Source organism: Eupeodes corollae, chromosome 2, assembly GCF_945859685.1.
Source record: "Eupeodes corollae chromosome 2, idEupCoro1.1, whole genome shotgun sequence".
NCBI lineage: Eukaryota > Metazoa > Arthropoda > Insecta > Diptera > Syrphidae > Eupeodes > Eupeodes corollae.
The window spans coordinates 78,563,541-78,588,917 of record NC_079148.1 but is presented as its reverse complement, the minus strand read 5'-3'; the positions used below and the strand labels follow the sequence as shown (position 1 = coordinate 78,588,917).

At 33.5% G+C, this 25,377-nt stretch overlaps 1 protein-coding gene and 1 long non-coding RNA gene across 2 annotated transcripts in view; one reads left to right on the top strand and one right to left on the bottom strand.

Moving 5' to 3' along the window:
- Positions 1-25,377, top strand: part of LOC129947669 (rho guanine nucleotide exchange factor 10-like protein) — a 290,921-nt gene that overhangs the window by 71,299 nt on the left and 194,245 nt on the right. Inside the window, exon 2 of the mRNA XM_056058305.1 lies at positions 22,865-25,028. Coding sequence (XP_055914280.1) covers positions 23,036-25,028 — 1,993 coding nt within the window. The 5' untranslated portion in view covers positions 22,865-23,035. The remainder of the gene's footprint in view (positions 1-22,864; positions 25,029-25,377) is intronic.
- Positions 2,208-3,210, bottom strand: LOC129947671 (uncharacterized). The gene is made up of 2 exons (XR_008781744.1): positions 2,463-3,210; positions 2,208-2,395 (listed from the first exon to the last, which is right to left on the bottom strand). It is a non-coding gene; the product is annotated as an uncharacterized LOC129947671 (long non-coding RNA).

Here is a 25,377-nt window from a genome sequence, read left to right as displayed (position 1 = left end):
ACGAAAACTGTGACTTTTTCTAGATGCATTGGTAGCTCTTGCAATGCTCCTGGCTGATATTCACTCCAGAATCGACTATTCTGCTTATGTATCTACCCTGACCATATTTACTTAACCTGCCATAAAATGGAAGAAACGCGCGCTAAATTTAACAGAGCACGCATTTTGATAATAAAATTCAATAACGTTGTTCGTTTGTAAGGCGATTCATGGTTAAATTATAGACCAAACTGAAGATGTTTGACAGTGAAAAAACAAAAAACACGAAACGTGTGTCAGCTGTTTAAAGCAGCTTTTATTTCTTCAAAGGCTTCCAACCCCATAACTTAATTACCAAGGTCCTCAGACCTATTAACTCCGTGAATGATAACTAGCGGGACATAGGGTATCAACTACTCATATGTGTCATTTTGTGCGGTCTTCGGCGAAATGTGTTTGGCTTCCTTAAGTTCTTCTCAAATCTCAACAAATCCTCTTGGACTGTTTTTCTCCACGCCATTTTCGGTCTCCTAAAGAGTACTGATTTGACGTTTGATCTTGTTTGGTTCCATCTTTTCTAGAAAAATCACTTCCAAGATACTTAAAACTCTCTACTAATTATATGGTGGTTGCTGAGGAATTTTTATCAGAGTAAATGAATCGGAGATTTATAGGCTGAACATATTAGCTATTCTTGTTTTTTTTTTGTTTAACCACACGATATGTGCTTCTCTCTGCACCCTTGTTATCCTATGAGGTAGAATGCATACAGGGTCTCCTCTCTACTTTCATTATAAATTCATAAGTTGCCCATTTCAACAAGGTTTCTTAAAGAATAGGTTCACCACCAATTATGCTACCCTATTTCCTTCTAAAACACATACAGCTTTTGAAAAGAATCTCATAGGTGATGTCATAATCTCTGGCTTCACTTAATCCTTTGAGAAGACCAGTCACCAAATCCTAATAATAGTATACAACTAGCATTTGTAACCGATATTTGAAATGGCCTTTCACAATAAACGTAAATCTGCAGCTAGCTGTAATGCACCTCAAAGCAATGCAAAGAAAAAAACACTGATATATTTTTAAATCAAACTTAATATCACATAATGTGAGGCCCATCCTTAAGTATGCTAGTATAGTTTGGTCGCCCTTCTATCTTTAATCTCTCACTTTTTTAGGATCAAGGGAGTTCAACAAAGTTTTCGTAGTCGTTACTTTTTGTGGATCGTTAGGTAGTTTCCATATTCAAAACAGGGTATTTAATCTCTTTCTTCTAAGCTTTAAATATGGTTCACCGTCAAGTTTCCGAAATTGAGTATTCTAATTTATCAGTAATACAAATCACTAATTTTTTGCAAAAGTGAACGCAGCATTTTCCCACTTTACTTAAAAAATTGGAGCCTGCTCACCGACGGGAAAAATGTTATAAGACTCCAAGCTTTGAAGAAATCAATAGAATTACATTTTGTTTACTTTCTTTAGAAAATTTAAAAGTTACTTACATAATTCAAAATGTCTCTCAACTTTCCTGTCTCTTTTTTACTTTTAAATAAGAATAAGATACAAACATATGTACACAAATAATTTTCGATCAAATCGAATTGAGCATACAAAAATGATGTACATTGTATTATTGTAGCTATAACTTACCCCCATACAAGATATGTACGCCCCTGCAATCGGAAGTACTTAATGTAATGACAGCATGTTTTTTGAATTAAAACCAAAGGCTAACAACTACACACATACATATGCACAAATAATGAATGAAATAAAGTGAAAAGCTACACATCCTTTTGATTTTATTCGTGCCTGAACAAATTATGCTGTCAAAACAGACCACCCAGACGAATTTCTTTAAGAACGCATTTCTACATGCGATGTCATAAGAAAAAAGTTCCTTAAAATTTTATTTTTAAATCTGATTATTCATGTTGGATGCTATATTTCTTCAACGGATATGTTATTTTAAATTGGTTTATGGAGCAGATATAACTGTAATATATGAGCATGATTTAATTTTCTTAAGCTAATGACTATAGTGGATGTCAATTTCCATATTCATATTCTTAGTTCTGGAATTCTCTAAATATTGATTGTAGTGTTATAGGTTGTAAAATCATTTCAAAATATTTTAACATTTTCAACAACGCGAATCTTTCATAGCTCAAAATACATTTAAAATCATTATCGGAGTACCAAATTTCAGAACAAGTTAAGACTAATTTGTTGATATTAATCCATATTATTTATTTAAAGTATAGATTTTTATATTATTTGATTACCAACCATATTTGTAGGGAATAGTTCCAAAGTAAGGAAGTGTTATTTCAAGTTCAAGCTGTCCACCGTTTAGAAAATTGAGTGGGGAGCATTCGGTCATGGATTCAGCTGACGACGATGAAGTTCCCTTGAAAAATTAAAATGCTATTATTAGTTTTTTTTCAAACAAAAATTAATAAAAATACAAAATATACCATTGCAAAAATCACTGTTGTAAAAAATACTACAATTTTGAACCAATTCATTTTAATATCTAGTAATATAGAAATATGAACCGTCCAGAAACTTATTTTTCTCAGAACTGAGTAATTTAAGTGGAACTACCAAAATATCTATATTTTAATTGAAAATTGAAAACATGTAACCTAGTGCACTTATGCATACAAGAGTAATTAAAAATACTTAGTATATTTTGCTGATTATAATATTTAAAAATTATACGGAAAATATAAATTATTATTATTCTCGTGTGGAATTTAATTAAAACTGATATCTGTGTTATTGAGGAATATGGAGTAATGGAGCTGGTTATAGTTTTAACCACAATTTGTTTGTAAAATCAAACACTAAGGTATAGACGAAAGCTTGATTTGAAAAAAAAACTTAATTTTGATGCCGCGAGTTTATTTATTTATTCGTCTTTCAAGTTACAATACTTTATGGAGACTACATTAAAATCAAACATTATATTTATAAATTGACAGTGGTAAAAACATAGTGTTACAATAAATTCAATACATCTTACTATTTCTATTAAAATCAATTACAAACTCAAATTCGTTAAAAGCAATACAGGAAGCAGTTATTGAATTATGTTTCGCATAATTAATTTGTGCTATGAAAAGTAACATGTAGAAAATTACCATTTCTCGAACCCAAATTCCGAGATGTAACATACATACATATAAAACTGAATACAATTTTCTTCTAGATACTAAAGGTTTTAAGTCAATTAAAGGTCATCTGGTCTCAAAAAGTGGCATATTTGAAAAATTATAAAGCTTTCGTAAAGCAAATTTTGTAAATCTAGGGATTCCATATTATGCAACAATATTCAAGTAAAGGACTAAAAAGGAATATAAAAAGAGTTTTTAAAGTATAAGGATCTTCGAATGACTTAGAAGTTCTTGAAATAAATCCCAACATGGCGTCTGTCTATCTGTCCAGGACCCTACAGCTCAAACCATTTTGTCGATTAAAAGACAAGCTTTTCGGCCTATTAGCGTGAGGCGTTTTATTCCATTTATATAATACGAAAAATAACAGCAGTATCCGTACATATTTTTTGGTTAAACATCGAAAATTCGAACCTTTTTAAAAATGAACGAAGAGGTGTTTTAGAACTTGGCTCCTTTCTTTAAAAAAAAAAAAGTATTTTGGTATTTCTCCAGAAGGGTGCTCCTTATCTTTATAAAAGTGATATTTTGTTTTTTAAATTTTCTTAAGAACTAATGGATTTTCGATTTTAATAATCTTCTCTGCAAGTTTTAGTCGATGATCAAATTGATCAAAAAAAAAAATAAAGTTAATCTAGAAAATAAAGTAGGATTTAAATTTTTGAGAAAAACTCATTTTGCAGGTACATTTTCAAATCTTAAAATATATTAATAAAATTTGAAACATACTTTTTTGAAGAAATAAGCAAGTTCTAGCATATAAATGTCCGAAAAAAAGTGACACTTTTTTTTAAACTAATAATTAATTGAAAAACATAATGCACGTTTCATATCTAATAATATAAAAGCTTTGAATCTCTTGAAAACTGAAAGGAAAAGAGATTCTGAAATGTGTAATTTGTGACTGCCACACATAAGTTTCTTTCCAACTTATTTTTTTACCTTAATTTGTTTTTATTTTAATTTCAGAGAAATTTAAGTACATAATTTGCATAATAATGCACCTTTTTTCTAAAATTCTAGAACCAAACAATTTTCTCTCTAGAAGTTTTGTTGACTCCTTTAAGATCAAAATATTTTCTAGCATCAGTTCCAATCTCCTAGTAAGCAGACTGATAACGGTAGTAATAATAAACTCAAAAAAATTGAATTCAAAAAACCACGTTAAGAGTGCCATAAAATTGTTAATATCAGATTATTTCTCATTTTCTGGGTTTTTTATTTTTTTTTGCCAGCATATTTAGAAAACTGTTGGAAACTGTTGTCCAAATTAAATAGTAAGACTATACCTTCCTGGACAACAGTATTCTAAAATCATTTAATAACTTAACTTGTCACTTTAGGATTTGAAATGTGTAAATGTAAGGTTAATATACACATTAAGTTATTTAAATTTTTTAGCCACCTTTAGAAAATATTAAAGAACATTTTTAAGTGGTAAGTAAAAACTCGTCTAAGTCTGGATCCACCCTTGCGTCCAGCCCATAAACCGTACCAATTAGTCACTCTTGGTAGATAACGAATTTCAAGAGGCGATAGTGTGTCTCATCGAAATAAATAATGAATGGAATATAAACAATTTTCTTGGTCTCTTGGTCTCTTCTGTCTATTCGGATAATTTACAACGCTTGAAATGCTTGCTAGGTTTTATCTCTTGAGTCAATTCAAACTTGTAATTTTTGTGACTAAGCTGTGTCCGTAATATGTTTGACTTTTGGGCATGATGCAGATTGAAAGCTCTTCTTCTAGACTTCGCGATTAGTAGCAATACTTTCTGCAGAAAGAATTTTTCGAATATCAGCAAAGTTTGAAGAAAATTGGGCATAATTCTTCCGATTCTGGTTAGGTTTTTCCAATTTTGCTGAGTCAAAAAATCAAAAAGTCATATCATAATCTTAATAAACTAAAGATTTGTAAAGTTTTCTATGTTTGATTTGTATTTATTCTTCATTTGGTTGGAACATAAAAAATGTTCAATCTTATCAAAATATTACGTATTTGAAGCCGTCCTTAAATTCACTTAAGAAATTTGCTATTATTTTTTATATTAACCTTTAAAACTTTTATTTTCCTTTCTTAATTGACTGTCTTACAGGACACTTAAAAGAGCAAGTTATGTCTTAAATGTTCATTGGTGTATCATCAACTTGTACATGTTCTTATTTTATTCATTCAGTCTAATAGAGTTGTCTCTTGTAAAGTGTTTTTTTTTTTAATAGATAAGTACTGAGTCTTTAAAAATCACTAAGCACTTTAAGTAAAATAGCACTGTCATAAAAAGATTGCACACCAAAGAAGTAGAGAAAAAGGTAACTTTACCTTTTAAAGTCTTTACCTCTTAGTCATCAATGCAAACGACTTCTCTATTAACACTTTTTTGTATATATTTGGTGCAATGTGCAGGGAGGTAAATGGGTTTTCAAAATCTCATTGTGTTTAATGCACCCAATGTCATTAGGTTCCAATGTATATACAATCTAGATGGTCAAACGAATTCACTAGCAGCTATCTTTGAACAGAATCACTTTTTCATTGCTTTTTACTACTTAACGTCGTATGTTTGAAGCTTTTAATGTCAGTAGAGTACCTAATGTGTTTTTACATTTTTGTGTTGAAGGACATTTTAGAACAATTGAAATTGAGTTTATGGATAGAAAAGAGTAATTCCTGCACAAACGAATCTATAAAAATGCTAACTCACACCTTATTGTTTTAACAATAAATCGTTAGGTTGAAGACAAACAACAAAGAGTTTGAGTAGAGTAGTTTACAATATAACATTATCAACTCTGTTATGCGATAAGTGTTGCCAGATGAGATTAATCTATTTTTTTTTAAATAAATTTCATAACCTATTTACTTAATGTTTTTTTTTCGAACTTTTAAAGCTCACAAATTAAACCCTTATTTTGACCATAATAATGATAAGCCTATTTCTTGGATTCAATCCCTGTCTAAGTCACTAGGCCCACTTTGCAGCGTACAGTACAAATTCCAAACTTATGAAATTGACACTTTTCAAATCACTATCGCATTTCAAAGGATTTTCAATAAGAGGTTTCATTTTGAATAGCCAACTGTTTGGGCAGCTGTCACTATAAGAGCTATCATCTTTGGAAATTTGAAAGCCTACCAAAAACTTTGATACAAATAAATAAAAAGGCTGGGATGCGACTCGCACCTATAACGTCCCATCCTTTCCCGTATGTTGATTTGTCTAACTTTGTGAGATAAAACAAATTTAAATTAATATCTAGGTTTCTTTTCATAATACTTGGGTCGAAACCTTTTTCTTGTCTTACAAGTTTTTTGTTGTTTTTCTCGGTTTTAATGTTTTGTAAAAAAGTTGTCGTCTGAATTTGTCTAAAAAAATTAATCAAGAGTTATGAACTATATTTTCATATGATAAAATATGTTTGATTTCAATACTTGTCATTGTTCAAGATGTTTTTAGTCGAAATCCAACTTAAATCAATTTAAGAAGCATTTTTTAAAAGCTTTTATTATACGTTATCTAATATTATTATCAAAATTTTTAATTTTAAAATCAAGACTTTTAACATTAACTCATACCATTTACCAATTTTTGGGTTTTTGTTTTTGTAAGAAACTGTACATTCGATTTTTTTTTTAAATTTTGCCAGGTGTTTGAAACTTTATTCCTCGTGGCATAAAACATTCTGGAGGTAATATCATTTGTTTGTTCGTAAAATATTCGATTTGGCAAATATTTTGTTCATTTTTTTTAAGTTATAAAGAAACCGTTAATAATTTTTTTTATGCTCAGTTTTTATCACCTATCATTTCATAAAATAAAATTTAATTGAAGTCACTAGCGTTATTGTTTTCGTGAGAAATTTAGGGTCAGTTAAATTGTTCAATTTTAAATAGTAAAAAACCATCCACTCAGATATGGACCAAATAAAAAAGCATCCCCAAGGTATGGGCGCACGATTGTTGGTACGCACGAACACACAGACATCTCTATAAAAATATTAATTTAGTTTTAAGGACCTAAAAACGTTGAGAAATGTCAAAATTTTCAATTCGACAAATTAGACTTTTTACAATAGGAAGTTTAAAAGTGTGAAACACCATAAAAACTACATACAAATGTTAAAATGAAAAAATGTATGAGTGGTAACACTTCTATAGGTGGTGACGGTTGCAGGCGCCAACTTATGCTAGAGTCACACTCTCTAACAACTGAACTATATAGAAGTTAGAGAAGCTAAGTGTAGCAAGTAATAAGAACTCCCAGTTAGAGACAAGTTATCCATTACCTTTTACTGCCCCGACCATATCACCATATCGCCACTATCGTCGTTGCCTTCACCACCACCCACCGCCTTAAGTGGAGTATCGAATCGAGTATAGCAAGTTTTTGTTTGAATGCAGATCGAAATCGTGTCGAATGGTTTTCTATTTTTTTTTTCATTCATCTGGCTTTACATTCCTCGACCTCACAAAAAAAATCCAACGAAATGACAGAAAAGGTATAACATTTTAGTGAAGTGCCCATGGATTTGCGGCTACAACCTACCGAACGGACGACAGCGACGACTACGAACTACGAACGATGATGCCATGATATTATGGCACTGGATTCTGGCTTCCATGTTATAATTCTCTGCGGGACTAGTTTGGTGAGTTAAATAAATGATCATCATCTGGCAGTATGACGGATACTAATGACTTTTTCAAATGGTGTTGAAGTTTTTCGCACAAGTTTACATATTTTGTTTTTTCTTTTTTTTGCCCTATCCATTTAATATTTTGAAAAAAAAAACCTAAGCATGCAAAAGAATAATTATAATTTTCAAAATAATTTATAAATTGAAAATAGTTCTCAAAGGGATATTGTATGTGTTTGGGTAATTAATTTTATTACACAAAAACTTTTATTTTGACTTTTGTTCGAATACAAAACAATGACCCATATTACACACTGGAGGCCAATGTAAAACTAAAATTGCTAAAATCCTTTTTTCTGTTTCATAGGTCTGACCTAGATTTTAGAATTTATATGGAATTAGCAAATTTTTGTAGAAGTGGTATGTGAAACAGAAAAGCGTAGGGATATTAACTAATTTATTATGCAATTATGCAAAATTAAGTAGGTATCAAATAATATACGTACATATATATTTGGTTGGATGATCAAACAAAAATGATACTTAATCAAAATTGTAGGATAACATTTATACATTTGATAAAATATGTATGAAATAATTGTATCTCTTCTATTTTTCAAATAGTGATTTATTTTTTGATTATTAAAAACTTAATTCCATCTACAGCCGCTTTTTTAATTAATATGCTAACAAGTTTTTAATTGATCACCAATATTTTAAATATTATAAAACCTGGGTTTTAAGACAAAATTTCACATGACAAAAGGTAAAAGTAATTTTATGGCAGCTCACATTACATGAAGAGATATTCTTTTATTGTGTTCAGATTTATTTGGAAATTAATAGCATTTTTTTTTTTAATGTAAATTGAATCCCTTTGATTAATTTATTTATGATGAAAATTCAGAAGTTCCCAAAGCGGGAAAACGCTCTCATGTTGACCTTTAAGAATTAAGACCTATAAATCATTATTCCAAAACCTTGGGAAGATAGTTTGATATCCATCTCAGAGCAAACATTGATACAAAACTTTTGTTTAAGACACTATGACACATGCCAACTGTAAGTTAAATTGTTAAAAACAGCGTTACAGACTCTCAGACTCAGGGAAGCTTTTAAACAATGTAAAAGAACTCTTACAAAACGCTCTTAATAAGCAATCGGTATGAATTAATTGTCAACCCAAAAAAAACCGATTTGCTTCAATTTTTCGGGAAATATAAGATCCTCAATATTAACCTTTCTTTTATAAAGTATACTTAATTGAAATATTTAAACAGATCTGGCTATTATCTTAGACAACTAAGTTAAAACTTAATATAAACGTCAGTGTCAAAAAGCTACTACCCTACTTGGCCAACAACTTGTTAAAGTGTATTCTACTCCATCTCCGACAGTAACTTAAACCTAACCTCATCTAAACTAAGTAAAAAAAACATGATGGTATAATGTAGTAACTTAAGGATTATCCAAAAAGTTAATGGGGCAACTGTCAGTATTGAAGTTGTCATCACATTTGAAAAGTAAAACCTAGACAATTACTAAAAATGAATCGATACTCCTTTCAGCAACATTGAAATTGTTAATATTTACTACAAAAATTGTGAAGGTTTTGCGTTCAAAGATCACAATAGTAAGGAACTTTAAAGTTGACGTGAAAGACACGCACCATTTGCTTGATAGTGTTTTACATTGCTTATGGCATTATTTGGTCTTTTCGCTAAAATAAGACTCGATGAGTTCTTCTTAAAAATTATCGACTAAGTTTTTTATATATTAAGAATTGTTAAGACCAATGATGAGTTGAGGTCCGTGAATTAAGTCTAACACTCTCGGCTACATCAGCCACAGTCTGTCGTCTGCGCTCAATACGATGGCATACTATCAGCACTCACTTTCTCAAGGTTGCTCAAGCGAACCATTTTTTTCCGCTGAAGCGTGTTTCTAATTGTATGTCAACCGAGATTTCAAGCGGGGAGCAACTGTCCGTGTCAAAATTAGCTAAATTTGTAACAAAAACTTACATGTACATATCTAAGCTCAGGAATAAGAAAAGCCACAGTGTGCTGTGGTGTAAAATTATTAAATTGTCAAATATGGTTGCCATAATCGTTAAAGCTATAGTATACTTTTTATTCGTGAAATCCTCGAAACGGCTACTGTGAATTGTTTAAATTATTAATAATGATAATTTCATACATATAATAATTATAGCGAAACAAATGTGCAGACCATTACGCGAAAACCAACAATTAATTGTTTCGACAAAGGATATGCGTTTACATGCAATCCGTGCCAACCTACCTGATGACCAAGTCAAGGTATACAATATACAATATACGAATGCCTACAAATTTAAATGCAGCTGCAACAGGCATGCAAAATGCAAAACGCAAAATGCATAATGAAATCCGAAAACTTATTCGATTCCAGTCCATGTTAACTGTCGCTGTTGTTTACACGGCCCATTAAACCAGATGTCGGATCGTCAGCTTAAATCCCTCAAAAAAAATATTTAACCTTGTTTATGGGGGTTTCAGTTGTACATAAATATATATGTAGATACTGTCCGAAAAGCCAGAGGACTGATAACACGAAACACGTTATTGTCTGCACTTGTACCTATGTTGTTTTTGTTTCATACTTCACGTATTTAATTGGAATCTCTGAGTAAAAATAAAATGACTGTAAAAATTACTGAGGAGTTAAAATTTACACGGAATAAAAATATCGATAAATAGTGCCAAGTTATTTTAAAGGAAATTTTACAAAATCTTCATAAAATTAGCTCTTTTTTAAATATGTATATACGTTTTTGTTGTCAAATATATAATTTGGACATTTCTCAACGAACGTCTGCACAATCTAGTTCTTTCGTACTTTGTTCTCTTGTACGTTCGAAAGTTCGCAAAACCTTTTACTTCATTTACATCTTAAGAGCTAATAATAGTACATATAATAATATAAAGATGTGGAAAGGACTTTTGAACCAAATCTTCAATTGTTTTTTTTTACAAAAATATTGAACCCTCTAAGAACTGTATTAACTATATTCATATTGATGGAGTAGAATAAAAAGTATTCAAAGTAGATTTTGAAGATTTTGTGTTTGTTTTTTCCCCTGGCCTGATAGACTTTTATTACTTCCATGCACCCATGGAATGATTTTTACTTGTTGATGATTCTTAAATGAGAATTTAGATCGTGGCAGAAGATATCAGTTGTTGCACATTTTTTCGGGCACCAATGGGAAATTATCAGCTTGGTTCGCATACCAGTCTCTTTTATTAAAGTAACATAAGTCTTAACTCTAAATTTGATCAAATTATCGTTTGCAGTGCATTCTCAAAATATTCCTTTGCTACATACAAATTGTTTTGTCAGTTTCTCGTTTGAGAACATAAACTTTGGGGTGAGGAGAACATGGTATTCGCCATAAATTTCACACTAAATGATCACAATGAGACAAGAAATCGGACCTTCTTTCCATTTGTCCACATCAGCATCATCCAAAAGTTTACTAACGAACGACACTGACACAGAACCTAGGTTGTCGCTGCGCTTGGCGCTCGGCTTTCAGCCCTCAGCCGTCAACCATTTTTGTTATTCGTTTTGTTTATCTGAGTTGGTTTGTTTGTCATCCTTTGGACCATTGTCCACAACTTGCAGGTATAAGGATACAAAAATAAACTTATATAGGATAAAAACAGACATGTAGATGCTGGAAGCACGCATGGGAATTTTTTTTTTAAATAATAATTCCACTTTTTAAGACTGTACTCTCAATTATTATTGTTATTATATTATTATCCACTTTGGGTTCACTGCTCCGTTCACTTCACAGAGTTTGTTCACTAATTAATAATAGCAGGTCCGGTCTGAATTAAGTGTTCGAGTTTTGAGTAGTATATAGAGTTTGTGTCGGCGGCGGCGGCGCCGCTTGACTTTATTTTTTAACATGCACGCTATAACAATTTCTGTTCATTAGCCATTTTTTTGTTGAACTATATATATCTCATCCTTTAGTGTTGTGTGCCAATGCCAGAGATTCGGGTGATCTGATGAACGTTGCGCCGGTCTCGGTCGCTCGCGAGTTTCGAAATTCAGAAGCATCTCTATGATGGTAGTGTCGGTAAGAGTCAGTATTAACTCAGTTGGCTAGAGTGGGCACTTAAGGCAATACAGCAAAAAAAAAAAGACTAGAAAAAAACCTTTTTACACCCTGATAATAGACTATTACATTGCGTGGACTTCTGAGTGCGCTTCGTTAAAAGAAGGAAAAAATCAGAGTCCAGTTTGGAATGGTTATAAAGCTGATGGTAGAATTTTATTCGAAAAGGAATATACGTATATATAGTCAAAGGTCATTGTTTTTTTTTATCAGGCTCTCGAATGTTTCAAAGATTAAAAACAGGGAAGTAAATACTTTTTTGACGGCAATAATGAAGCGACTAGTAGAAAAATGTTAGTTTTTGTGACAAGTAAGTAATGATGTGAAAAAACCTCAAAACAACTATGAATATTACTGCTGTTGCCCTAAATGATGTTGGTAAGAACCAAGGTTTGTCGATTCACAAGTACTCGAGCCGGTAAGTCACCAGAAACGTCGCTCGTATCTCATCTCATTGGATCCTTGAAAACATTATAATGATTTAGATTTACATCGAAAAACCATACTCTGCTAGGGATGGAGGTGACCTACAGTTTTAAACCGAATTCGAATAGCTAATTTGAAAAGGCACATGACAATAATTACTCTTGACGAATTTGTCATTTCTTTGCAAGAGGCCGCGAAATCAATTAAATTTATAATAAACTACTTGGAAATTTTTGGTGTAGTCAAAACGTAAAATAATTAAATTTAATTTAAATTATTTAAATACGTACAATATTTGCATACAACTACTGAATTTTTAAAACATTTTGTACGTATGTACAAACCAAAGAAACACTTCGCATCTGAACTTTTAAATTGTCAGAAAAAATATAAAATAGTAAAACAGGGCTTTTAGTTTAGCTAAATATCTACAAGCTGAGTTTTTTAAGTGCGCAATGAAGTAGTGTAGAATTCTTGCATTCTTTTAACGAAAGAAAACTTGTGTTTAAATGGACTCTTCGGATTTTGTCTAAGATTCGACACAGTGCTATAAGGTGTATAATATTTTCATTCTAAGCAAGATTGCAAAGTGAAAAAACCGGATTTAAATCAGATCTATATGGTCTAGTATTTTAGTTCTGACTTTGAAAGTCAAAATCAAAAAAAATCACTCATTGATGTTGAAGGTGAAATACTTAGTTATACAATTCTTATATAACCTCTGGTCTTTGCTAACTATGCACTCTCATAATAACATTTTTCAATAATATCGGTGAGCAATAAGATCGAAAAGTCATTCGAAACAGGTAGACCGTACCAGTTTTTGACTAGGCTGTAAGCTGTATCAAAACTGGTCTTAAGAATTCGTTTTCAGAAGTTTAACCTTAACAACGAAATTAACAATTTAATTCGAACTTGATTAAAGTTTTTTTAGAAAACTATAAAGTAATACAGACTCCGCATGGATGGCATAATTAGCAGTGTTCTTAGGTAGCCTGAAAATTCGTTTGAAAAATATATTTGGACATTTTTTAGTTGTTTTTAATGATCTTACCGTATATTTCAATATCCTAACAGACTCAGCTGTTCCTTGAAGCGCTAAAACTTAAACTTTGGAAGCTGTATCAACAAAGTGCTTAGTAAAAAAATAGACCGGATGATGTTTAAAGAACCTTTGGCAACTTTCGTTCTTTCTTTAGCATGTGAATGAACATATAAGATTATTTTGAGATCCCAACTATTACAGTACTTTTGCAACTTATTGGTTTGAAAATCTGGAGGGAAAGGGTTATTATAATAAGATCGTCTGCATAAAGAACTTTAATATCAACATCACCTTTCATATTTTCAAAACCATTAATAAATTTGGAAAATAACAAGGAACGCCCGTTTGACATTTCATGTCTCTAGATGTCTTTGAACTATCTTGGACTAATGCAATATAGTTCTCAAGCATCTTCTCATAGAATTTTATAAATTAGATTAATAAAACTGGTACTGCAAGTTCGTAAATCAATGTTTGCCTGTTGACTGTGTCGAATGCAGCTTTCAGGTCAACAAAAAAAGTATATAGACATTACTTTGTATCAATAAATTGCCAGGCAGGAGTAGTTAACACAAATATTTCATCAATAGTTGAAATATTTAAACGAAAGCTGGCTTGGTATCAACAGATCCTATTGTTTTTTTTTTAAACCAATTCGTTAATCTAACGTATAGTTTATCTAAGAACAATTGTCTCAATGAGTTGAATACAATAATAAACTTAAACTTTTCTGACTGATCCCGGCCATCTTTCTTAAGAACGGCAGACATTTGGGAGCATCTAAAATGTTCAGCCTTAAGATGTGTTCCGAGAGTTCCGAAGTTTCATGTTTATAGAATTCAACTGGGATACCATCAATGCCAGGTGGTTTGTTATTTTTTATTTTTATTAAATACGGTTTTAATTCTATCATTGTATGTGATGAATCTAATTTTTAAGTGATCACATTTGGGATGGCAAAACTAATTATTTTTGAAATCGTATTGATCAATGGAAGTTTTTCAAAATAAGTCGCGAAAACATTTACATCAACTTATAATATCTTATAGGATCAATCACTGAAGATGGCAGGTTGTCTGCTAATCGGCCTTTGGTTGTAAAATATACCTACAGTTACTTTGAAGCGTATACTCTGAGGGCTCAAAGTTTTTTTTTAACTTATGTAAGCATAAAAATCTTCTGTTGGGATTAAACTCAAACAGAAAATGCAAGGATTATCAAGTTTGCATACTTTTAATTCGCTCTTTGACATACTGATAAGCGTAAATACATATATACGTATGTATATACATATATTTAACTATAAAGCCTTTTCATACCTATACATTGAAACGTTGCATATCTTTTCATACTTTTTTCATATCGATGAAAAGAGTATTGATAGTAAATATTGGTATTTAACATTTTTAATTTGAAAAATGATGATCAAGATTGTGTACTACACCTACTTCAAACAACACAATGATGGGAAAAGTCTTTGATGTGGTTTACCAGACTGCCTCGATATAAGGTTCTTTGAATTGAAAATTTATATCTATGATTAAAAAGAGATTAATTAAGCGATAGTAAAAGTGAACCAGGAGAAAATTTAATATCTATTGGATAAAATCATTTTTCGAAAAAAGTGTCGTTGTGAAGAAAGGAGCATGTATGTACATATGTAGATATTTATAAAGTGTAAAATTTGTAAGTTCGATTTGATGCACTTGTACTGTACAAATATGTCATACAATATAAGGCCAAAGAAGATTACTTTCAAGAATCTTTTTTCACGTTTTGATAAAATACAAGTCTTAGCCTAGATAAAATATAAGTGTAGAATATGCATCCACAGCAACAGCATTCCAAACAATTTCAAACAAGATTTTTAAAATTTTGCGGATTTCAGACCAGAACCAATTTTACATTTGTAGATACTAACTTTTTGGTTGGTAAAAATCAATAATAGAGATTATCGTATAATTAAGAAACTTAGTCAATTCAGTTTACAGCTATAATTAAAATAAAATTAATAAAACAGCGGAAGGAAACGTAAAGAACTCAAAGATCTAGATAGATAGATAGATATTCTTTATTCTGTTTTAACAATTTTTATATTTACATTGTTATAACTTCTGAATAAATGTTAAAGACATGACATGGATTGTCGTCTGCCTGAGGGACATTATTATTTACATTTTGTAATTAAGTTATTTAACATATTAAAACATAATTAATATTTTTATTATTTTTTTTTCTTTTTAATTTTCATTTCAAAAGACTATAAGAAACAAATTGTAGTGGAATAAGGATTAGGTAAATCAAAATAGCCATTTTATTTATATTTTTTTTATTTTAGGAACTTTTACTTTAGTCAAAACAAATTTTTCGGACTTTAAGATTAGTAAAGTCAAAATATTTTACGTTATTTTATTGAATTCCAATGAATTTAATGGAAATTAGAACAAAATTTTGGAGGATTTTCAATATAGTTAAAAACATTTTTAAAGGACTTTTAGATTAGTCAAACCAAACACAAAAATTTATTCGGTAAACGGATTCTAATGCCAGTTATTGGTTTAAATCAAAAATGTTCATCGATGATTCGGGCTCTGAATTTTATCGCTTCTTTGTAGAATTCATAAATGCGTATCCAGTTCGCTGGACTGTACACGTCTTATCGCCGTCAGCATTGGACAAGCGCCTACGAAGTGTAATACATATTCTCTCTCATGCTGATTACAGAGGGTGCAATGATCGATAACCTCGTTACTATGGACCCTAAAGTTTAGTCTAATCAGTTCTCCTCTTATCTTGAATATGGATCCAATGAATTGTTATATTCGAAATAGTTTCTGTCGTTGAGATTAAATACGCACTTTCTTTGAATAATATTGCCTTTCCGTTGATAATGCGCAATAAGCGCCTATCTTTCATTCTCATATGTGACGGATATTACTTGGTAAAAGATCTTCCTCAATTGAACCGCATTCATACTATAATTCAGGGTCAAGCCACCGTCCGCAGCTAACAAGTTCCAATCCTTTACAACCAACTTTTTTGCTTGAATCGCATACTCCATTATTTTTCTCGGTAGCCTATGTTCCTCCATATTTATTACTCTCACAATGTAGTCAACATTCATCTTAAGTGGTTGAAATAAACTGTAACGGAAGACCAGTTTCCAAATAAAACATTTTGGTAATCAGCTGTAGAGACAATGTCATCGGCAAACATGATCGCTTTGATCCGTTTTTTAGCAACCTCCACTCACCAATTGAGATACAAATCATCTGAAAAAAGTTCAAATAACAAGGGGCTTAGATTACAGCCATGTCTCTTTCCTTGGTTCACTTCAATCCTCTCCGATTTTTCTTTTCCATTATAAATGTATGCTTTGGTGTTTTACACTTTTCAATAATGTTGATAAAATTAGTTGATACACCTAGGTGAAAAAGATTGTATAGTAAAGCTTTGAAATTTGAAATTTGCTAAGCGTGTTTTCATCTTGCACCCAACTATTAGGTCTTCTCTAAAGAACGGTTGTGGATACGAGTAATGTACAGAGTAGAGAACACAGCACCTTGAGCGACTTGACTATATAAGGTGATAACAACACAAGACATTAATACAAGGCAAAAGGACAGAAGAGAAAGAATAACAGACAGAAAGAACACATGACAACAGCACGCGGTAGGTTTCGAGACGATCCCACATCTGTTTACTAACCACGCTCACTGAAGCTTGATTTCGGTGATCGATGGGAACCGAAGCTTTATCAGTGACTAGGCCGTTGCAATGTGGAAATTTTTAAGGCTGCATTCAGTAACAATATTCCTCTATAATCTGTAGGATCTTCTACACCACACTTCTTATGGACTGCCATTATTAGTGCTTCAAAGAAGTGATCGGGGAACGCTCCAAATTTGAGCATAATGTTAAGTGGTTCAGTGATTTTGATCTTAAACAAAATTGTGCTATTTTTAAAGAACTCAGCTGGTATAGCAAATATCTAATTTATGCTGATCAACGTTAAAAACCAGCATAAGAATTATGATTTGAATTTTCTATCCGTATCAGTATCTTTTGGACGTACCAACGTCTTAGAATGAAAACTTCGAAAATTGTTTTCTACACTGGAATAATAATCCAATATCTATTCGCAGCAGGATAACACTGCACTAAAATTTCTTCCTATAAATTATACAGTACGCTTCTGCATACAAATAAATATCACACAAGTCAGACATAAAGAACTATCGTATTGCTTAAAACTTGTTATAAAACAAACTTTTTGCGACTTGGTTAATGTTTGTCACACTAGTAAATGATAAATTGTATGAAGACTGAAGACTTTAATTCATATGCTTGACAAATTTGGAAATGGCTTGACTTTTTTGTTTGGCTCTTAGACTATTTCAAGTTTATCTTTATGTGTTTAGATTTATATTATGGTTTTAATTTATTGACAATGCAATGAAACTGAAAATCGGAGTAGATAGTGTTTGGAAGTAAAAAGAATAAGAATTTTGGAAGTGTAGCCTACAACTACTCTAGAAGAATCTTCACTCAATTGTGTACATATGAAATAAGAAAAAGGATATAGTCGTATTGTTTACGGAAGATTTGACCCCATATTTAGTTTTCAGCGTATAACATTTCAGCTATTTATAAACTGACTGGGTAATGATTTTCAATAAATCAAACGTCTCAAATACTGATAACTTATTTAAATTTACTGAAAGTGAAACAATATTTTTGTCCTCAATATATATTCAACCAAGCCTTTCGGGAATTTTGAAAATATTTACTTACAAAAAAAATCATGCATCAAAATCACAATGTGCATATGTAAATTTTTTAAAATTATGATTTTACATTGAACTCAATTAATAACCCAACTGTTAATCTAAAATACTAAAATTTAACAAATATGTTTTGGTTTTTTCGACTATTTTGTAAAATGAGATTTTTTGAGTTGTATCAAGTTTCTTTCAAAGTAGAGGGAGACAGCCGGTATAAAAATATGCGAAATATTCCTTAAGACTTTATAATATGTTTTTTTATTAAGTCAAACCTTACAAATCAAAGAATATACTATCGCTGTATGTACCTTCAAACAAAAAAGAACATCAAAATCATACAAATTTTGTGGTTGGGATTTTAATCGTAGGTATATTCTGTGTACTCACGTAACGTCTGCATGATTGTTTCAAGGTTACCACTTTGGTATCTTTTTTTTGCTAATACAATTCTTTTGTATTAGTTTGCAAAGGGATATTTTTTTAAAGCTTTGTTTGAATAAAATGCCCTGAAACACTGGTCCAAATTTTAAAATAGTGGCCCGAGTGCCATCAAGTAGTATTAGTAGATTTCCTTTCTAACTTAATTTGTGTATAGACGTCAAACAATATACATTCTTTCGGATCAAATATTAAGGAAATTAGTATTTTTCTTCTGACCCTAGTTTATTCTTGATTTTCTAAATATTAAAATAAATACATATACTTTCCATAGAGTGGCAATGGTGCGGTGTGTCTGTGCATGGTTATGGATGTTTGAAAATTCTTGGGGCGAACTTCATGCTGATGTTCCATGTGGAGCTCTCCGATGTTCATGTTTTCTGTTCAGGTTCTGCGTCCTGCCTTCTGCCCTCAATGTCCATGTCCAGTCTATCCGCGCCAAGCTGAGCAACACTCTTGGTACGAGGACAAGTAATTAGAGAATACTTGAGGTGGAGCGCATTTTATTTATTCGCGCTCATAGTCCGCGAAGTGGTGTTAGATAAAATAGTGGCCATAAATTAGCCCCATGACCGCTGAAAATTTATAGCATAAACGCAATATCGAGTTACGTTTTGCATTTGCATTGGACATCTGGGTCTGGGGGGATGCTGCAACTGCGATGGTTGTCCGGGATGCCGCACGAAGAGTCATGTTTTGCATGTACACCTTAAGTGGTTAATTTGCTTAAGGTATATAACCGCAATGAGAGGTTGAAGTCGAGCTGAAGGGGAGCAAAGCAATTGCACTCCGGTTGGGATAGTTTTTTTTGTACCAACTGTGAATTCGAGTCCATATAGAAATGGTATGTTGGTACTTTTGTAATGGGTTGCTGTGTGGAGATACGGTAGCACTAATTTGCTTAAGTTTTACCATTTATTAGGAGTTGTATAAGTTTAAAACTATATTTTTTATTTGAAATATGAGCATCAAATTTGCACTTTTGTAAGCAGTAGATGTATAAGTAAAATCAAACAGATATCTTATGAACATTTTCATATTTACAATGGCAATTAAAATACCAGACCTGTCAACTTAAGGTGGTGTTACTGAAACCCCAGTCAGTGCCACGATTTATTTTGAATTCCATTAAAAAATGCAAGAAAGTGCTAACTTGTAAGAGCAAAGGAATGCTAATTTGATATTTGGTCTGATATAACATTTGACAAGCATAAATTTGATGCAAAAGGAATTAATTTGCAATTTAAAAATACGTTTTGTAAAAATTAGAAATTCAAAATTTGGGTGAAAGAAAGAAGTATTAATTATGTTTTAAATTGTGTATAAAGAGGATTTTGTGGTTTAAATTGAATTTTTGATTCTAGTTCTAGAGAAGTGTTGGATAAATACATGGGCTATGTTGTGTGTCGAGTAATTCTGTGCTTCTTGTGTGAGCGGATTCCACTACATTGCTTGGCCTGCAATGCAGTCGTTATCTTTTCGAAGAGTATGTCAATCCATTTTCACTTACGTCTTCGTATTATTGATTCTATAGGTTCCTGAACTGGCCTTCTATGAAGGACCTCATTGATATACGGTTCGGCCAGAAAATCTTAAGGATGTTACGAAGACATCTATTCACGAAGGTTTGCAACTTTCTTGTTATTTTTGAAGTAACCTTCCAAGTGATGCTCAAATAAAGAAGCACAGATTCGCCATTTATGCGAAAGCGTCATAGCTTTGTTTTAAAACTGATAGAGTTAATTCTCCAAATTTTTGACACAATGCCAAACGCGGCTTTTGCTTGGCTGATGCCACAGAAGACGTCTTGTTCGGTTCCGCCTTCGATAGAAACGATAGTTTCAAGGTATTGAAAGCTCTCCACTATTTCCACCGGTTGCGAGAAAATAAGTATTTGAGAGGATGGTTGGGTTCCGAGGCTGATCATTTTTGTTTTACCGGAATTAATTTTCAGCACCACAACTTCTGCTTCTCTCTCCACACTTGTTGTCATTTGATGGAGATCCATGATCGTATGGGATAGTAAACAAACATCGTTCGCGTAATCCAAGCTGAGCACACACAGTAAATCGCTTATCACCATCAAAAACAATATTGGCGACAGAATACAGCCCTGTCTGACCGCTTCGGATTTCAAAATCATCTGACAACCTACCATATCGTGCAGAACGTGACACTTGAATCCATCATATGTGCTTTAATGAGAGCAATTAGTTTTTTTGGGATGCCTCTGCTCCGCATTGCTAACCAGATATACTACCTGTTAACGCTATTAAAGTCGAAGTCGATAAACAGCAGGTGTAGTGGTGATCGATTTTCAACGCACTGTTCAATAATGATCCGCAGGGTGTTGATATGATCAATACAGGAGGATCCAGCGTGGAATCCTGCTTGTTCGGCATCGAGTGTGGCCTCAAGGTGTTCTCTGATGCGTTCCAGTATGACTTTTGCTACTATTTTGGCAAGGGCAGGTAGAACGTAAATTCCTTTCCAGTTTTCGCACTTTGTAACATCTCAATCTCAGCACAATCTTGGGGGTACTATCAGTACGAAACCGTTGAGAAACTGCTAAGGTACTACGTCAAAAAATGTTTCAACCTGCCAAACAAAACGCCCAACTACATGATAAATATAGAAACTGGACTACCCCCAATTTGTATTAAAACTTTAAACTGCATGTTGATTATGTAACGAAAGTTCTAGAAATACCAGATGATAGACGTCCAAAAATAATTGCTAGAGAGGCAATTGAAAGAAGAACTGGTTTAAAAAACTTGAGGAGCTTGCAACGTACTGCGGAATAGAATTCAATCTCGTGAATGAAAATGTAAGGTACAGCACAGATGTTTTCCAAAATCTTATTTCAAAAGTAGATGAATAATACAGAGCTGACTGTATAAGCTTATCTACTGCATCAGTCCACAGATCTACATACAGCATTTTAAATCATAATTTGCGCGAAAGAAATTATTTTCACAACGAAAATGTGATGGAAAGTATATCGTCTATTATCAAAATGAGAAGAGAACTTATTTGTCTTAATTATATCCCCCACCGTAATGAGTTACAAATTTAATGTAACCTTTGCAACCCATCGGAGAGAAAAGAAAGTTATGCATTTCATTAGAAGATGCCCTATTTTGAAAGAAATACGAAGAAGTTATCTTGGAAGTAACTCGTTATCGGAAGAAGAAGTCTCAGCACATCTCAACTGTGAAAACAATTTTAAGCAACTTTTTTATTTTTATCAGACATCAAAGCCATGCTTATCGATTTTTTGAAAACAAATTTGTAATATAAATAAGAACAGAAACAATAAAAAATCAATCTAATAAAACAAATTGGGTTGCATACAATATACATTTATTCTCTAGGTCTCTGTCTCTACCAAGTTCCATGCAAATAAAAAATATATTGAAAAGTTTGTAGTTCAAATTTAGTTTCACTTTACTTCATTAGAAACGTTAACATGACAAACCTATTAAATTTTTAATCAACACATAAATGCTACCAACGTATTTAAATCACAGCTTTAAGAGTTTCAATTTCAGTAAATAAACTTTTCTTTCTTAAAAAATAAAACCCACTCCGTCTTTTAGTTCATTAAAAACTGTAAAAATTAAGCTAGATATTAAAACCCATTTTTAACCTATCCCTCAAGTTACATGACCACCATTTTAATAAATTCCAAAATCATATATTATTATTCCAAGACAATGACCTCCACTAACAAGCCATTGTCTGTCTGTTTCAAAATTTCATCTGCATCTTATTATCCTATCCAGATTTCAGATTCCTTTACACTTAACACCACAAGTTGAGATTGAGATAGTAATAAGTAGGTGTAGGTAGGCAGATTATATAGGTACAGCTATAAATGTGCAAATTGTATATGCCCGTTACATATCTATTTCGCATGCTTTACTCTAATTCACTTACACGATAGTAGAGTGGTGCAGCAAAAAGAACCATCAGCATCAGTAGCAGCGGAGGCAACAGCAGCCAAGCGCTACAGCAGCCATAGTATAGAAGCTTCCTTTTTCCGTAATGATCCTTTCCCCATTTACATCCACTTTAGACATCATAACCCCGGCCGCTATGCAGCCACTGCAAAAGAATCTCGCAATAAAATTCTTGATTACAGCAATAAATTACCAAAGATAATCCGCTTTAATGACATTTTACCATTTCTCTGCTTCCAGTTACCAGCGACACCATCACTATCATAGCAACAAGAAGCTGTGCAACGACTTATCTCCGGTTGAGAGTTAAGCAACCACGGGGAAGGCCGGCAGCAAGGAAAGAAGGATAGAAGCAAAAGTGGAAGGACCATTAGACACAGCGTAGCGTAGAATATCGATTCACCATGTGCCATGGAGAATTGCTTGGGAGGACGGCGCAGCAAACAAAAGCAACAGCCACCACCACCACCAACGCTACCACTAACATCAACACAGCAGCAGCAACAGTCTTATATCCAAAATCATCTCTACCCTCAGCATCAACATCAGCTTCAGCTCCAGCATCACCCACATTCGCATCTGCAGGCGCATCATCATCACCATTACCAGCAGAAGCATCATCAGCAGCAGCAGGAACAACAACAACAGAATCAACTGTTCCACCAACAGCGTTCGCATCACCCAAGTTACCAGAAGTACAACTCAGGTGCAATGCCTGATCGGGTTCCGGGAAGTGGAGGTGCAGCAGCTGCACAGCAACAGCAACAGCAGCAACAACATCAATCCCAATCCATTTTATACCCCCACTTTCCATCCCCACTTGATTATCCGTCACAAATGGGCCTGACAACAAATATGAAACAGATTAATAAAACACCTCCCGCCGCCAGCCCAACGATAACAAGTGGCGCTGGAAACGGTGGACCACCAACGCAGTCTAGCAATGTTCATCACATGCATCACCATCACACCCAGTCACACCATATGAGTGCTGTGAGTGTTGTTTCTGAATCTGGAGCCAATATTAATGCTCTAGGTATGGGTTCGGGGAGCGTTGGCATAAGTCCAAGTAACCGGAGAATAATTCCCCGTTATCCTGATGATCCTAACGCCATCGAGGTGTGCACTCAGGACAAAGACCAACAGCAGCACCCGATTTCGATAAAGTCATTCCGGGGGAAAAAGTCGTCGCCATCGGTGAGTGTCTCGCCAGGAGGAGCTGTGGCGTCATCCTTGGGTAACGATGCGGCTGCCTCCGCCATAAAGTGGTCGTCTTCCCAATCCAATATAGGGATGATGGAGGCAATGGCAACGACTACTTCATCACCTGGCCTTAGTATGGTGCACCATGCGATGCATCATCAAGACTACTCATATGCCTACTACGAGCCGGGAGCTGCAATGCGCCACTCAAACATTCCACCACCGGAACAATTGCCTGGCTCTTCCAGACCACCACCTCCGAACTCTATTAGGGCTCTTCTATCTAAGGGCAAAAAGAACAAACAGCTTGTCTCACCGGCCACAAGACAGTCCTATCAGACACGTTACGGTGGTACCCATGAAAATTTTTACGAGGAAATTTCCGGAGAAAATCGCACTCAACAAATTTCCGGTGCCGCATCTACAAGTTCCTCATCTGGATCAGGTGCAGGAATGCGAGCGACAACATCGCATTCTGCCGGTTCACTCAATCAGTCTATGGTCGAGGAGGAGTTTCGTCGTGTCCAGAATCGTCATCGGAAGATCTTAGGAGAGCTAAATTTATCTGTGGAGGCCATGCTTATGCCCGAAACCCCTCCAAGCGGCAGTCCCACAGACGAGGATAACCAACCAGCAGCATCGACAACAGTGACGGTGGACACTCGGGCATCCCGGAATCGACACCACGATGCAATTTCCGAGGCAAACATTGCCGATCTGCTTAGTACGGTGGGCCCGTCCGATGACCTGCTGTCACCGGTTGCAACAAATACGAACCCAGCCTTTTGTGGGGATTTGGATAGTGGCTTTAGTGGAAGCAGCGGAGCAAGTTATATTGGAAGTCTGCGTCTACACAAAACAAATGCAGCTCTATCGAATTTATTGACCGCTAGGCAGACAGCTACTGCGGCAGCAGCTGCCGGCCAGAATAGGCATAACTCACAGAATTGTGCGTTTTTTGGGTCGAATAGTTGCCGTTCATCGCAACGTTCACAAGACCAGGAGTCGGGAAATAGTGTTTTCCTCACAAGGACGTCGTGCGGTCATAGAGTGTTGAATTGTGCGAAAATCAAGGCTGCTGAAGACCCCGGACCAATTGTGCCAACTGAATCGAAGGCCAGAAGCTTCTGGAACCGAAAGGGCTGGCGCAAACTGCCTGGGTTCTCATCAACTTCGAGTATTAACGATGCTGGAATTTCTGGTAAGTTTTAAACTATTATAAATTTCTTAAACAAAATTGATGATGATAGCTGATAAAAAACTTTACATCAAATTTGTCTTTTAAGGACAATTATTATAAACACTTACCTTAACCCTTTATAGAAAATACTTACTGTTATAATAAAGTTAGTGGTTTCTGTATTTTACTGAATGTACATAAAATGCGCAATCAGAGTTAAAATAAATTAAGTGCACTCTTTTAGAAACTTAACACTTATTCGCGATTTTTCTTCCTTTTTTCCTCAAATTAAAAAAATTGTTTTACGTAACTTATTAACGAACTGCGAACTTTTTGCTCTACTTGTAAAAACAAAATCTTCTTTGAAAAT